General features: G+C 51.1%; 2 protein-coding genes across 5 annotated transcripts; both read right to left on the bottom strand.

The window, feature by feature from the left end:
• Positions 1-223: 223 nt before the first annotated feature.
• Positions 224-4568, bottom strand: EPO (erythropoietin). The gene is made up of 5 exons (XM_079120460.1): positions 2563-4568; positions 1868-2010; positions 1533-1619; positions 1114-1293; positions 224-941 (listed from the first exon to the last, which is right to left on the bottom strand). The coding sequence occupies exons 1-5, from the start codon at positions 2573-2575 to the stop codon at positions 786-788; spliced, it is 579 nt and encodes a 192-aa protein (XP_078976586.1). The 5' UTR covers positions 2576-4568; the 3' UTR covers positions 224-785.
• A 6720-nt stretch (positions 4569-11288) lies between these two features.
• POP7 (POP7 homolog, ribonuclease P/MRP subunit) lies at positions 11289-14370 on the bottom strand. 4 transcript variants are annotated; one of them, XM_079121578.1, is made up of 2 exons: positions 14349-14370; positions 11289-13499 (listed from the first exon to the last, which is right to left on the bottom strand). In XM_079121578.1, exon 2 carries the CDS (start codon positions 13487-13489, stop codon positions 13067-13069), a length of 423 nt encoding a protein of 140 aa, XP_078977704.1. In that variant the 5' UTR covers positions 13490-13499; positions 14349-14370; the 3' UTR covers positions 11289-13066. The 4 variants fall into 4 exon arrangements, with proteins under 4 accessions (XP_078977704.1, XP_078977702.1, XP_078977701.1 ...); XM_079121576.1 differs by lacking the exon at positions 14349-14370 and adding an exon at positions 13681-13966; XM_079121575.1 differs by lacking the exon at positions 14349-14370 and adding an exon at positions 13717-13964.
• Positions 14371-16247: the final 1877 nt, after the last annotated feature.

The following is a 16247-nucleotide window of genomic DNA, read 5'->3' as shown; positions in this document are numbered from 1 at the left end:
GCCTTGAATGGGGCCTCCTTATTGACCAGCGTGGGCAGAACGTGTGGCCTCAGGCCCAGTGGGGTCAAGAGGTCAGACAGGCCATGTGAGGCAGCACGTAGGACCCAACCCCCTCCACTCTGTTTTCCCATATCTGACGCCCTGCTGCCAGCATAGGGGCAGAGCCAGGGAAATAGAGGGCTCCTGTCAGGGGAGAGAAAAGTCAAGAGCCATGTTGGTGGTTTCAGCTCTCGCCAGTGAGATTTAAAAGTACACAAAACGTGGGTCCCCTCCCCCCGACGTGAGAACCAGGAGCCAGCCCCCATTCCATCTCCATAGCTCTCGCCATGCCTATTGTCCAGTGGGCTCTTGCAGTCATGGGAGTCCCCAGGAGACCTAGAGGATTCATGGCTTGCTTGCCACCTAAATTCTCCAGTCCATCCTGTCCCTGCCTGGTAGGTGCAAAAAGAAGCATTGTCCTTCAAAGTTTGTCTTGATGTTCCGGTTCTGCAAGGCACCTAGTGAGTTTAGGTGTCTCCCCAACACAGCTCCATCCCTCAGTGTGAAGCTGAATTCCTCATGCTCTGGGGTCTCAGGCTGGCCCTATGACATTCGTAGATCTCAGAGTTAAGCTCTGGACAGTTCCTCTGGCCCCTGAGATGTCGCCGCTGGCACTGGAGTGTCCGTGGGACAGGTTGGCACTGAAGTGACAGCCCCTTGAGGGGGCTGGGAGTGGTGGAGGGGAGGCAGGGCACAGGCAGAGGTGGTGAGCGAGCGGATGGACGTGCCTGAGTGGAGGCACCTGGTCACCTGTCCGCCCTCCTGCAGGCCTCCCCTGTGTACAGCTTCAGCTTTCCCCGGAGGAAATTGGAGTAGATTCTGAAGAGTTTGCCCAAAGTATCCACAGTGAATATTCGGAGTGGAGCTGCGGATGCTGCATCTGAAGGCGAGATGGCTTCCTTCTACCAAGAAAGAACAGGAGGTTACTGCAGTCCTGGGGATCCCGGATGGAAATGGGATCAGGGACAGCATTGGAAATGGGATCAGAGGAGGAGAGCCCCAGTAGTTCTTGGCAGGATGTGTTCCCCTAGCTTACAGAAAAAGCAAGAGGAAGTGTCCACACCCACTACACACCTGGATTCCCAGGGCCCGGAGCAGGGAGGTGAGGCTGCGCAGGCCACTGACAGCTTTGTCCACGTGCAGTTGCAGAGTATCCGATGGCTGGGAGGAGTTGGCCAGCAGCGCCTGGCCCCGCAGGATGGCTTCTGAGAGCAGGGCCAGGCCTTGCCAGACCTCTATAGCCTGCTGCCCAACCTAAAGGGAGCAGAGACCTGGAGTCAGCGGGCCCAGGTCACCCCTGCCCACCTCCGTCTCAGCAGCTCCTTGCACCAAGCAGAGCAAACAGAAGGTGTGTAATAAGGTGTGTTGAATACGAATAACAAACAAATGAGTGAGTTCGCTCCTTTCTCCATTTCTTTTCCATTGTTCTCCCTTCCACCCTCTCAGGGTACCAAAATGAGACCCCCTGGGAGAGGAAGGAAAAGACAACTCACCTCCATCCTCCTCCAGGCATAGAAGTTAACTTTGGTGTCTGGGACGGTGACATTCTCATGCAGGTTGCAGTCATCTGCACAGCCCATCTGAAAAACACAGCCCAGGAATCAGGGCCCCCAAGAGCTCTGGTCCTGGGCCCTCAGGCCCACAGGACCCTCTAGCTTTGCCCCATACCTAGCTCCCAGGTATGCTTTGGGGACCACCAGTTTTTAATATTCTTATGAGGAGTTGGGGGTGGAAGTGCCAGGAAGGAGACCAGGTTCCTGAGTTTTCGAGGAGACCCCTGGAGTCTGGAGAGTCAATTCTGTGGCATGTGCCAGGGAGGGGGCCTCACCGTGACATTCTCAGCCTCCTTGGCCTCCAGGATGTACCTCTCCAGGACTCTGCTGTCACAGATGAGGCGTGCAGGGGTGCCCAGGACTGGGAGGCCCAGAGGAAGGAACAGCAGAGACAGCAGGAGCGGCAGGGCGGGACATTCTGAAAGAGCCAGGCTGAGCGTGAGGCCGGGAGGGAGGGGAGGGTGGGTTTGGAACGGCAGGTTCGCTCATCCCGCGCCTCTGTCGCCAGCTAGTCCCGGCTGACCCCAACCTCGCGGGCTCTCAAGAGCTGCCCGGCTCGCCTTCATTCAAACCCGCGGCGCGTGCACACCCCACCCCCCAGCGACCGGCATCCACTTCTCGGGCCAAACTTCAATCCCGGTGCGACAGGACCTTCCCCTGGCAGATCCCGGCTGTAGCTCCAGGACCCAGGTATTCGCTTATCAGCTTGCTCCCCGCCCGCAGAGCGGCGCCTCTGCTCCCTGAAACCCCAAACCTTGTCCCCGGCTCCAGATCCGGCTTTTGCCATTCCCAGAGGGTCCCCAAGCCCTGCCTGCACGTGGAGGCTGCCCCACCCCCTCCCCGTTCGCGGGTCCTTTGCAGGTCGCAGGTCCTTGAACCCAGCCACCTCCTGGCCCATAGCCCCAGAGGTAAATCCCTCCTCAAACAGGGGCCCGGGCGGCGGCAGCTCCCCCAGCCCGCGAGTACTCACCGCGCACCCCCATCTCCGCGCCTGGCGGGGCCCCTCAGCGCCCCGGGGCTCGGCGGGCGCCCACGCCGGGAGCCTTCATCCCGGGAAGCTGGATTGGGTAGTGTCACCCCACGGGCTTGGAGGAGGGGGTCGTGTCCAGGGGGCGCAGGCACGTCGCGGCCGCCGATCCCAGGGTCGGAGTCTCGGGCGCGGTGGCCCGGGCCAGGGTCCGGGAGGACGGCGCGACGCAGCGACCGGCGGTGGTTGGCCTGGGGACACTGCGGCTCCGGCCGGGGGTCGGGGTTGTTATCAGCATGTGTGCGTGCGCGGGTGGGGGTGGGGGTGAGGCTGAGTGCGTGAGGGGTCGCCAGGGGTGTGGGCCACCCCGGGTCGGAGCAGGGGGCAGGATGCCTGGGTCGGGGGCTCGCCGGGGCGGGAGCCATGCAGCTGCAGGCGCACGTGCGGGCGTGGGTCTGCCCCCGCGGCCCTGGGTTCCGGCAGGGGAGCCAGCGGGGTGCGCACCCGCCGGATGGACAGAAGGCCTGGACCTGGGCGAGGAGGGCTGAATGGGGAAGGCTGGGCACCCGGACACCTCCCCTGACCACGGACTCAAAGCTGCCAAGAGCTGGGTTCCCTGGTTCCTGCAAAATAGTTGGGTCTGAAAGGCTAGAAGCAACTGGGTGGCCTTCCCTCTCACAACCCCAGGATGTGGTCTAAAGGTCGCTGTTGTCCATCTGGAGGAATTGAATGGGAGTAGATGCAGCAAGGGATTTGAGATTCTTCTCCCCATGTTCCTCACTTTCTAGAACCCTGAAAATCCAAAAAAGTAACTTTAAAGACACTGAGCACATGGTGTGCTGTTCAGGACACTCCTGCACTTTGACATCAGGGTTTGTGACCTGCGATATAGGTTAATCTGTGTGCCAGAATTTTTAAGGACCAGGAAGAGCTAATCCCAAGTGGTGATGGAGTTGGGATCTACAGTTCAGCTTTCATGGCTTCTGGAATTCCTGAGCAGAAGGATGAGTTTCCTAGAACAGGAGTCCAAGGCTAATTGGCCTCTGGAACCTTAGAAAGTGGCCTCATCCTTGAGTCTCTGTGTCCTCCTCACCTGTCAAATGGGTGTGATGAAAGTACCGTCCTCACCTCTCTCAGATGTCAAAAAGACAGCCAAGTTCTACAAACACAGGGGTTTTATCTGTTCTTTAACTCCCTACCCGGTCTCATGATATTAACTATCTCTTATGCATGCATGCAGCGCCTATTTGTGTTTCCGGGGCTTGGTTTTGTTTTGCAGTGCTGGAACTTGAACCCAGGACCTCATGTATGCTAGGCAAGTGCCCTTTCACTGAACCACATCCCCAACCCCAGTGCCTACTTTGTGCAAGCATTTGGCTGCACACTTTGCAGGACAATCAGAGGCATCGAGACGGAGTTTCTGACCTCCTGGAGTTTGCAGTGTGTAAGTACTGAGATAAGCTGGGTACACAGATCAGGGTGCTCAGATCTGGAGTACGCAGATCTGAGCTGGAAGAGGTTGGGAGAGGGGCGGACTCTCCTCCAGCTGGGAGATGTTAAGGTAATCTGAAGGTGGAGGCCCGTGAGCTTAGCCTGGAAGAGTGAGCAGGGTTTCAGTGGCACACGTGAGGGGCAGGGAGCGGCTGATTTGGCAAAGCTAAGGGAGAGGCTGGTGTATTGGGGGAGTGAGCAGGAGGGAGAGCTGGTCGTTTAGGCCAGAGTACAGCCGGCCAGGAGTCGCGTTGTAAAGGGCCTTGACTACTACTCTGAGGAATTTGGATTCTGTTTGAAAATAGTAGGAAACATTCATTCACTTACTGAAGAAATGTTTATGGAGTACATACACTTTTGAGCAGGACCTGGGGACAGACTGTGAATGACACAGGTAAAAAGAATGCCTGCCCTGGTGGAGCTGACTTTTTAATCTGGGGACAATGAACACAAATGAATACAAACTCAAATGACAGCAAGAATTAAGGAGAGCCAGGCACGGTGGCACTTGCCTGGAAGCCCAGTGGCTCGGGAGACTGAGATAGGAGGATCATGAGTTCAAAGCCAGCCGCAGCAAAAGCAAGGTGCTAAGTAACTCAGTAAGACCCTGTCTCTAAATAAAATATGAAGTAGGGCTGGGATGTGGCTCAGTGGTTGAGCACCCCTGGGTTCAATCCCTAGTACAAAAAAAAAAGCATTAAAGAGAAAAGGTCCCGAAGGCAGAGGGGCAAGGGTTGCCATTGTCAGTGAGGCAGTCTGGAAGCCACAGTGAGAAGGTGACCAGATGGAGGCGAAGGAGGGACCATAAAGGTGTGTGAGGGAGAACATGATCAAAGAGGGGTGTGGAAAGAGAAAGGGGGTGCATCTGAGTGTCTGGCTGGTGGTATCAGGGCCTGACCCCTTCCCTCTGCTCACCAAGAGCCTGCTTAGGGCCCTTCCCAAACCTGATGTCTTGGCTTGGCACTCAGAGCCCAGCTCTGCTCCCTTCCCAGGGCCCAGCTGCAGGACATGCACATGCACACACGTCCACACTCATCCGCACGTGCGCCTTGTCCTGACCACGCCCCCCCCAACAGACTCTGCTCTCCAGGGCCCCTGACTCCTGCGTCACTGTGCTGACCTAACTATGGCAAGGGGGCCGGGGCAGATGGGGGTGGGGAGGACACAGTGGGAGGAGAGGGTGGAGACATTTGAGCTGTGGGACCTGCCCCTCCTCTCACAGTGACTTGTCAAGGTCCCTGGGTTCCTGCCCACCAGAGGAGAAGGGAGATGAGACAGGCTACCAGCCTCTAGGTGTTGAAGCCTGCTGGTCAGGGTGTCCTGTTCCCTGGGGCCCTTGGAGAGTTCTGATCGCAGCTTGACAGGGAGTTGGGGGAGAGGCCCTTGGTCCTCCCCATACCCACCCCAATGCCACAGTAATCCTGCTGAGGGCAGAGGCAGGTTTTGGTCCAACTACAACCCAGATGCACTTGGATACTGCCCAGCAGGGTCCATCCATCTGTCCTCAGTGGCAGGGGGCCCTGGAGACTCCTTGGATCTCCCCCTCCAGTGTCCACCATCCTGCCACCCAGTGCCCCTTCACCTGCCTGCTGTATTCCTCTGGCATGGTCCTGACCCAGCCCTGGTCCATCACAGGGGGTTTCCTCACTGACTCCTCCAGTGAATCCCTAACCCCAGCCCAGTGAACCTTCCCATTGAACAGCCCCATTCCTGAGATCCCGGAGTGGCTCCCCATGACCTCAGAACTGAGACCCTCCCTGTCTTGGCACCCACCCAACTTTCCAGCATCTTCTCCCACTCGCCCTCCTCCCTCCATCCTAAGAGCTCACCTCAATGGCTCGTGGTCTTCTGCTGTTCACTAATGTGCCTTCCTCCTGGGTCATCTGCCCACACCATCTCCCCCTTTTCTTCAGATCCCAAACCCAAGTATTCCCTCCTCTTCCCCGTTCCCGCGGCAGGAAGTTGTCTCCTTCCTCTGCGCTGCCATCATTTGTGCACACATCTTAGGTCCCTCGCTGGCAGGACCACTGCGGGACTTCAGGAGATATTAAGTCTCTTGGGAGTGATACTCTCTCTAGTCAGGCAGCACCGGTGCCCGGCTACAGAAAGGAGGGGGAGGTGTATGGAAGGTCTCATACAGCTTCTTGCCTACCAAGCATGCAGCCTGTGTATGGTCATCACTCAGCTGTGGGTGGCACTCCGTGGGCATCTCCATGCCAGGCTCCTCAGCTAGAGAATGGGAGGCCTAGAGGGGAGTGAGCCTTGCCTGGCCAACTAGCTTCCTGGGATCCTGGACTTGGGAAGCCTCGTCCACTTTCCGCGTAGGCAGCCATGAAGCCCAGCTTGAAAGGAACAGTTGTGATGAGATGGTGGCGGGGGTGGAGTCAGGCTGTGTTCCACAGATTCCTCCTGGCAGCCAGTTCAGATTGAAGATCCAAGGAGAAGCAAATTTACAACCCCCCTGAGCTGTCCTAGACCCCAGGCAGCACGGAGCTCCAGCTGCCTGGAGTCGGGTTGGAGAGAGGGGGGCCTCTGGGCCCCTCATCCTGCCTCCTTTCCAACAGTGGCTTTTTGGCTCAGGAGTTCAGCCAGCCGGCCCAGAAGACCTTCTGTGCTGGGAAGTAGGGTGGCCCGAGGACCTGGGAGGGTGTTGGGGGGAGCTTCCTGGCCCTTGGGGAACTGGGAAAGAAGCAAGAATACTGGAGAAGGGGTTCCTGCTGGAGAACCAAGGCAGAGTCCTTTCAAAGGTCAGTTTGGAGAAACTGAGGTAAGAGATGCCTTCCTGTCATAAAGCAGCCAACAGAATCAGACATCCAGGTTTCTGTTCTCAATAAGCAGCTCTGTGAGGCGGCTCAGTGACTTACAGGAACTGTCTGGTGAATCAGTGACCTGAACTCTGCTACTGACTTGCCAGGCACCTAACTTGGCCAGGTGACCTTATCTCAGAGCCTTTCTGTAGAACGGGGATGGCCAAAAGGATGGAATTGCTTCCCAGGGCTGTGATGGTCTACATGACATCTGGCACATGTATAATAAGCACAGTTATTATTACTGGTATTCCTCAGTCTTCCTCTGGCATTGTCTACTAGTCCCTCCCTGGGAATTGGGGACAGATTCATGGCACCCTGCCTCTGGTACAGTAGCTGCCCTGACCATGCAACTTGCTGAAAAAGGTCATCAAATAGAGGGTAGATACAGGTGCCTTGACCGCACTAGGGGGAAACTAGCACCTGGATGCAGTTAGTTTTCACTCCTGCAGAAGCTGTGGGTGGATAAGGGGCAGATATCAAGTCAGTCCAAATCTTAGGTATTCAAAGCCTGGGGCCCACCAGCTATTTCTTAGGGAGACCCAGAGAAGCCCCAGTGACTCTGGTCTGAGTGAGACCTTTGGGCACACCTAAACAAGCCTCGAAACATTACAGGGTCACCTTCCTTTGTTATTTGTGTCTTAAATCTCCCAAATACGTCCAGGCTCCCACAGCACCAAACACCTCCACCTTCCCCAGTCAGATTTCTGTGGAAAGTAACAGACCACATCCTAGGATTCTAGTTCATAAATATTGTGAACTAGAATAAATATTATTCCCAAGCCCCTTCCCATATCACTAACTCCATATCAGTAGATATGGCTCGTAAATGGTCCAAAGTAGCTTTCCTGTCCAAGCAAAAACAAAATTAGAAAGTCCTAACTTTAAAAAAGAGCCAGATGTTATTATCATAACCATAATCCCAGGTACTCAGGAGACTGAAGCAGGAGGATCACAAGTTCAAGGCTGGCCTGGGCAATTTAACAGGACCCTGTCTCAGAATAAAAAATTAAATGGACTTGGCATGTAGCTCAGTGGTAGAGTGCTTGCCTAGCATGCAGGAGGCCTTCAGTTGTACCCCAGCACTGCAAAAACAATTCTGGCAATTTAAATGGAAGGAATTTTTTCTCCATGTAGACTTTTTTGCAGATGTGTGGTTATAAATACAAGTTTCATTTGTTAACACAGAACTTGGTGACTTCATAAGGATTTTGCATGAATTTACTAAGCTCTTGTTCCTTGGAGGAATATAGTCCATGCTCTACTCCAAGGAAGCTTATAGAAACCTTAGACATACTCTTCAACATCCAAACTTAGCAAAAATGTTCCCAAATTATTCATGGTTCAATAAGAACTAATGAATTATCAGAACTTGTTCGATCCCACATGTATCCCCCTAATCTGTATGTAAGTAGCTCTTTTGCTTGTGTCTTAGTTCATGGTCAGCAATAATTTTAGTCCTTTCAGGAAAGTATATTTTTCTTGTAGCAAAAAAGACTCACAGACTCTGAGTTGGACGAGATCTGGGAGATCCTGGGAAGGGAAGCTCCATCCCCTGCTTGCCTATTTCCAGGGACAAGACATTTGGCGTCTCTCAGTGAAGCAGCAGGCATCCCCCTGTGTACCCATCCCTGCATCCATCTACCATTCATTCACCAGAAAATCATTTCTTCAGGTTATCCCATCAGTTTTACGATTAACTCCCTGATCACTTTACCAAGAGAACAAGAGATCAATCAAGAACAGGCTTTGTATGAATTCAACATTTTCTTATTATAAAAACAATATGTAATCATTGCACAAGAAAACACAGTTAAATCCAAACCCAGGGCAGGGGTTGTGGCTCAGTGGTAGCGTGCTCACCTAGCACGCGTGAGGCCCTGGATTCAATCCTCAGCACCACATAAAAATATTGTGTCCACTACAACTAAATACACACACACACACACACACACACACACACACACACATATTATATATATATATATATATAAAATTAAAAAAAAATAACAAGTACCCATAATGCCATTAGAGAAATGGAATTCAAGTGGCCATTTTCATAGACCTTGGTGAAATGACCTTTTTCTTGCCCCAAATCTCTATGCAGTTGAAGACCCTTTTCCCTAAGACCCTACATTAGAACGTACTTGTCCAACTCCTCCAGAGATCCAAGGGTTTGTGAACATGACGTTGTTCTCCCAACTTCTAAAGTGCTGGGCCTTCCTAGGAGGACCATCAACAAATCTAAACCAGTTCTAATGTCCCAAGGACCTGTCCTCTCCCCTGCTATGCCCAGCACAATCAAGAGCCTGGCAAAACTAATAGCCCAGACATCACCTTCCTTCCCTTCTCCCTGATGCCTGAAACCATTTCTTAGCCAAATGGCATCATTCCACTCATTAGTAGCCCTACTGACTAAGCCCTTTACTATTACTAGGACAGTTCCAAGCAATCTGCAAGTTACTTGTCTTTTTAAATCTTCTTCCTATTGGACTTTACAGGACCAACAGTTTTAATACCTGCCCTGGCCAGGCATGGCACCCAGCACAGATCCCAACAAATCGTGGAGGCTCAATGAATGTTATGGATGGTAAGCAAATGTCTACACCCACTCCCAGATAAGCATTTGGATTTGAATCTGGCCCCTGGGGATCTGCTTCTGAACTAGGAGTTCATTTCCCATTCATTGTAGGCTCTGTACCAGTTGAGTAAAAATGTGGGGGAGGTTTGGACACACTTGTGCCCTCCCACCTCCCCTGTTGAAGTAAGCTAGGATGGAGGTCACTTGGAGAGCCAGCAGAGGAGGGAACAGAGGCTGGGGCTGGCCTCCCTGCAGAGGTCCCTAAGGAAGACATAAGGATTCTTTGCTCAGCTCACTCTCCAGGGACCCAACAGATGCATGAGCCTTGTTCATACCCCCTACCTGCTCCCACTTTCTAAATGTGAGCCCGCTTCCTTCAGTAGCAACATCCAAGTGCTCTTTCTCCAGAGGCCACTGAGGAAGGCCCACTGGCAAGGAGGGAGGAAACGTGGAAGAGAAACAAATGGGCTGGGAGTGGGACTGCCAAAACAAACCAAGTGCAAAAGGGCTGCCTGCCACCACCTCAGCTGGGCCCAGGCCAGGCGCGCAGACAAGAACACATACGTGCAGGGAGACACGCAGGCCATTCGGTTCCCTGCGGGCTTCCCACCCGGCTACTGGGGGCTCCAGGGCAAAGGAGCCTTGAAGTCAAGGGTGCTGGAGGGAGGGAGGTGATGGAAACGTCAGCAGCCTCGTCTCCCCAGTGCTTCCTGCTTCCTAGGCACCTTGTGTCCCTCCAGTCCCAGAACACACCCAGCCTATTCATGAATCACCCGTGATTTCTCTCCCAGACTGCCCTCTTCCCTCTCTTCTGCCTGGCAAGCTCCTATTCCTCCTTCAATACCAGGTCAAAGGTGAAACCACTTCGGACCCCACCAGGAAGTCAGCCCTTGCACATCTTCATTTTCATATCACAGTTACTATTACTTCTTACACATCTTACTCAATCACAAATATGTATCCACTTCCCCATTAACTGCTGAAATCCTTACAGGTATGGGCCATGTCACATACACAAGCCAGAAGGGATTTCAGTTAGGAGCCTGTAAGGTTTTCAGGTTCAAACCAAATTATTATTATTTCATAGTAACTAGAGTAAAATTCAGTTACTAACCTTCAAACATTTTTTTTGGTACTGGAGACCGGACTCAGGGGCATTCAACCGAGGCACATCCCCAGCCCTATTTTGAATTTTATTTAGAGACAGGATCTCACTGAGTTGCTTAGCTCCTCACTGTTGCTGACACTGGGTTTGAACTTGCAACCCTCCTGTCTCAGCCTCCCAAACCACTGGGATTATAGGCATGTGCCACCATACCTGGCCGAGGCTTTCAAATTCTTAAGGCCTCAAATAGTCAACAATACAATTTACATCATAACTGTTCCATATGTGTATACAACCACATCTCTTGGTACCTGATGGGAAATGGTCCCAGGACCTGCTGAGGATACCAAAATCCAAGGATGTTCAAGTTCCTTACATAAAACTGCATAGAATTTACCCACATCCTCTTGTACATTTTATTTTGGTACTGGGGACTGAACCCAGGGGCACTTTACCACTGAGCTATGCTTCCAGCCCTTTTTCTTTTTTATTTTGAGACAAGGTCTCCCTAAGTGGCTAAGGCTGACCTAGAACTTGCAATCCTCCTCAATCTCCCAAATTGCTAGAATTACAGGTATGTACCACTGTGCCCTCCTATACATTTTATTTATTATTTAAACATTTTTTTAGACGTTGACAGACCTCTATTTTTTATTCATTTACTGATATGCGGTGCTGAGAATTGAACCCAGTGCCTTGCACATGCTAGGCATGCGCTCTACCACTGAGCCACAACCCCAGCCCCTCCTATACATTTTAAATCACCTCTAGATTACTTATAATACCCAAGACAATGTACATGTTATGTAAAAAGTTGATATATTATTCAGGAAACGATGACAAGAATAAAAGAGTCTTATGTATTTAGTACACACTAATATTTTAGTATTTTCAACTGAATCCAAGGATGCAGGGCTTATGGATAAGGAAAACTAACGACATGCGCCTGACTAAAAAGGCTTCAATAAAATGTTACCAGCTAGGCGCAGTGGCATACATCTGTAAACGCAGCTACTCTGGAGACTGAGGCAGAAGGATTACAAGTTTGAGGCCAGCCTCAGCAATTTAGCAGGAACCTGTCTCAAAATAATTTTTTTTTAATTTTTAAAAAATAAATGGGAGTGCACATCTATAATCCCAGTGACTGGGGTAGGGGGCTAAGGCAGGAGGATTTCAAGTTCAAAGTCAGCCTCAGCAACTTAGTGAGACCCTGTCTCAAGATTTAAAAAAATAAAAAGGTCTGGGGATGTGGCTCAATGGTTAAATGCCCCTGGGGTCCATCCCTGCTACCAAAAAATAAAAACTGGGATGTAGCTCAGTATAGACTGCCCGTGGACTCAATTCCTAGTATACACTCACCCCCAAAATTAAATTGTACTTTTTGGCTAAGTTGCCTTTTAAAAACAAGGCTGTGACCCAGTATATTGATCTCAAGGTCCACAAACTCGTCACCATCACTTTGATAAACATTGCTTGAGATAACTCTGGTTTGATGTGAAAGATCAGGTCATCCCATAAATACCAAAATGAGAAAGTATATATTACCTGTGTGCCTGGTAATTAATCAGGGGAGACTTCTCTTTCCCACCCAACAGCCTTGCCCGAAGGGCCTCAAAGGTTCTGGACTACAGCTGCTCAGAAGCTACCTGGGCCCTGCAGAACCAGGAATTAAATCAGTCAAAACTGTCCGTTTCATCCAGAGTGTGACATTAGGAGGTCCCATTTGCTTCCATCATCTTTCAATCACCTTTCCTGTTCCTGGGAAACATCATCAGGAAGGAGTCTGGCAAATCTACAGGCATACAACCACCCCAGCTGCATCTCGGCAGGCAAGTGGCCTTTATCCACCCAGTCTTCCTCTGAGGGCATGGAAAATGTTAAGGCAGACATTGGGATTATTGGGCTTCTGCACCTACTAGACAGTTTGTTCAGGTTACACTGTCATTATCTGTGTTCTGCAGGAAATATCTGAATTCCCCTTCTGTACTTAAAAACTTGTCAAAAGTTTCCTACTCCCCCTATTCAGGTACACACAGAATCACACAGGAAAGAAGTAGTAGCAGTGAGTGGCAGGGCACCAACACAACTTGCACCTTTTATTGTATAGGACAAGAAAGGGCCGCTGTTTGAGGCCAAAAAGAGACAGTACATCTTCCTGCCCTCAATTCAGAGTCCTTACGCTGAGGGACCAGGCCTGTTTCTTTTCTTTTTTTTTTTTTTTTGCACCAGGAACAACCCAGCGGTGCTTAACCACTGAGCCACATTCCCAGCCCTTTTTTTAAAATTTTGAGACAAGAATCTCACTAAGTTGCTGAAGCTGGCTTTGAACTTTCCATCCTCCTGCCGCAGCCTCCTGAGTCTCTGGGATTATAGAAGTGCACCACCAACCCGGCTTCACAGGTCTGTTCTTACAGGGCTCTAGCAGTCATATGTGACAGAACCAAGTCAGGACAGTCACATCTGGGGCTACCTGAGGTGGTGGCGGGAGGGGGAGATAAATAAGAGGGGCCAGCTTCATTTCAATTACTTGGGTGTGACCCTGAAGACTCGGATGTGGATGGCCGAGTTGTTGCGGATTCGGGTCAGTGGTTCTCTTGTGTCAGTTTCTGGTTCCAGTTCATCCACAAGCTCCACAGTGGAGGTATTGGCTGCTACCTGCAACGACCCGAAGCTGCCTGCCTGCAGCTGCAGGGCAATGTTGATGGCGCGGTTGATGGCCAGGCCCAAACCGTGAATGTAGATCTCAGTGCATGCATTCTGACCCCGTGTCCCTCCGTCCAGCAGCTTCTGGCAGCGGGCCAGCTGGGCCTTAAAGTCAGTCTTCATGTTGACATAAATGTCATTGGGCCTCCGGGGCAGACGGTGGGGAAGCCTTTTCCGAAGGGTGTACTCCACCGGGTCCAGGTCGGCGTCGACTGCCCCGCGGGGCTCTCGGTTTTCAGCCATGCTGTGCACCCTGGCACGGGAAAGGGACAAGATCGAGGATCACAAGTTACTCCGCGTGCTTTCCTATCCCGCTTCCAGTACAAAGGATGCCCCCGTGATGGGGCACGATCGACGCCCCTCTTCCCTTCCAGTCTCTGCCTCCCCACCTGCGGTTCTTATCCGTTTGTCGAGTCGTCCCCAACCTCACGCACCTCCACCACCCCCTTCGCCGTTTCCACGGCGCATACCCTCTGCGCTCCACGGTGCCCTCCGGGCGCGGCCCGCTCCGCCAGCTCACTCAAGAGTTCGCCGAGCAGCCCAATACAGGCTGCGATCCGCGACCTTCAGTCCCAAGGGAAGGGAAGGACTAGGAAAAGGGTGCGCAAAAGGCACGCCAGACCCCCACTCAAGTAAAGGTTACGAACTGCGTTCCCGCGCCCCGCGCCTCGAGAATCGCCTTCCCGGCCTCCGTTCTCCCCGCCCCTTTCCCGAGCGCTCGCGCGACTGCGCGAGCAGTTTGAGCACCGCGAGGCTTCCGGGCGTGACGGGATCTACACGTGTACGCCGGGCGGCGGGGCGGCAGGGGGCGGAGCCAGAAGGGGCGGGGCCCGGTCCCTTCGGTCCATCCCAAGTTCCCCGCCGCCGAAGGGGTCCGGAGGAGCGGAGAACAGCCGTTAGCTTTTGCGGGGGCATGCGGTGGGGATTCTGAGCAGACAGCGGGCGAGTTCAGAAGACCATGATCGCGAAGGTCAGCAGAAGCGTGGGTAGAAATGACGGCTGGCCTCCCGCCCAAGGTCCCTGCAGCCCAAGGACCGAGGGGTGATTGAGTAAAGGCCAGAGGAGAGCGCCCGGGGACACCCTGTAGTTCACGGGAACTCACCTTTCTCCCCTGCGTGCGGGGCCACAAGCTCTGTGCCCAGCCTTTAGGGCTGCTCGCCCACAGCTCTGCCAGCACCCCCAGCTTTTCGGCCGCTCCACCCCGGAGCAGGGACGTTCCGCCCCCTGGCGGGAAGGGCTGGGATTCGCAGTTCCCCCAAGGCCTGTGGGGACCGGTCTTTGTTCAGATTGTATAGCTTCTGGACGGTTCCCTTGGAAAGGAGTAACACCTGCCCTGGGGACCTTGAACGACTTTCTGCTTCGGCTTCCCCATCACTCAAATGGGGATGCTAATTGAGTTGCTAAATCCAATGTCTTGTAAATTAAGCCAACACGTGAGTTGGCTTATTTATGCCCCCCCAGGCCCTTCTCTAGTTGTCTTGGGTGGAGTCTGACTTACTTGATGGCAAGTTGGAAAGAGAACTTCCCTCCCAGCACCACCTAAATCCTGAAGTTTTCTTCCGTAGCTTCAGATTCTTTGATTTACCACAAGTTTGGGGGTCTTATGTTAAAATGGAAGATTAGACATAGTAAAGATACCAATTCCCTCCAAACTGACCTGCAGTTTTAATGCAATTCCTATAACAATCTCAGCAAGAATTTTTGTAAAGATGTCTATTTTAAAACTTATATGGAAAGGCAAAGGAAGTAGACTAGCCAAAACAATTTTGAAAACGTTGTTGGAATCACGCCATCTGATTTTTACTTATTATATAAATATAATAATGAAGAAAGTGTGGTATTGGCAGAGAGAGAGACACAAATATATCAATATAGTGGAATAGAGAACCCAGCAATAAGTAAACACAGCCAATTCATTTTCAACAAAGGTGCAAAAGTAGTTCAATGGAGAAAGGATGGTCCTTTCAACAAGTGGTGTTGAAACAACTGGAGAAATCGGCAAAGAAATGAACCTCAGTAACAAAATCGATGGTGGATCTAAATGTAAAACATGAAACTATAAAACCTTTAGATGAAGACAGATCAGATGAAGAGTTCTTAGACATGATTCCAAAAGCACAATCTACAAAAGAAACATTGATAACTGGTCCTTGTCAAAATTCCAACATTTTCGCTCTGAAAACAAGCCACAGACTGGGAGAACATACTTTGTAGATCACATGTCCAACAAATCTAGAATATGTAAAGAACTCTAAACTCAAGAGTTTAATGATCAATAAACCATCCAATTACAAAATAGACAAAAGTCTTGGGATACTTCAACAAAAGAGGGTATAAGGACATCAGAAGATGTTCAACATCTTAGCCATTAAGGAAATGCACATGAAAACCACAAGGAGGGCTGGAGTTGTGGCTCAATGGTAGAGCACTTGCCCAGCATGTGGCGGGCACTGGGTTGGATCCTTGGCACCACATGAAAATAAATAAAGGTATTGTGTCCATCTGAAACTAAAAAAAAAAAAAAGTTTAGAAAAACAAGGCGCAATACCACCTACACATTAGGATGGCTAAAGTACAAAATCCTGACAGTACTAAGTGTGGATGAGAATGCAGAGACATTGGATCTCTTATATACTACTTGTGGAAATGTAAAATGGTACAGTCATTCTAGAAAACAGTTTGGCAGTTTCTTCTAAAAATAAACATACCACACAACCAAGCAAGAACACTTGGGGGCATTAAAAAACCTGTACACTATTATACATAGCAGTTTAATTTATAATAAATTCCCCAAATTGGAAACAACCCAGATGTCTTTCAACTGATGAATGGTAAAATAAGCTACAGTACATCCATACCTCAGACTACAACAAAGCAAAACAGACTGACTAATTAAAGAAACTTATTGAACTATAAAAATATTGGGTATATTACAACATGGTAAGTAGCTCCTATTTTGGTGTGAAAAACAAGATGAGCAGATACTGTGAATTGTGCTAAG

The sequence above is a fragment of the Sciurus vulgaris genome (assembly GCF_902686455.1).
Source record: "Sciurus vulgaris genome assembly, chromosome: 18".
In the NCBI taxonomy this organism is placed as follows: Eukaryota; Metazoa; Chordata; class Mammalia; order Rodentia; family Sciuridae; genus Sciurus; species Sciurus vulgaris.
This window is presented reverse-complemented; position numbering and strand designations above follow the sequence as displayed.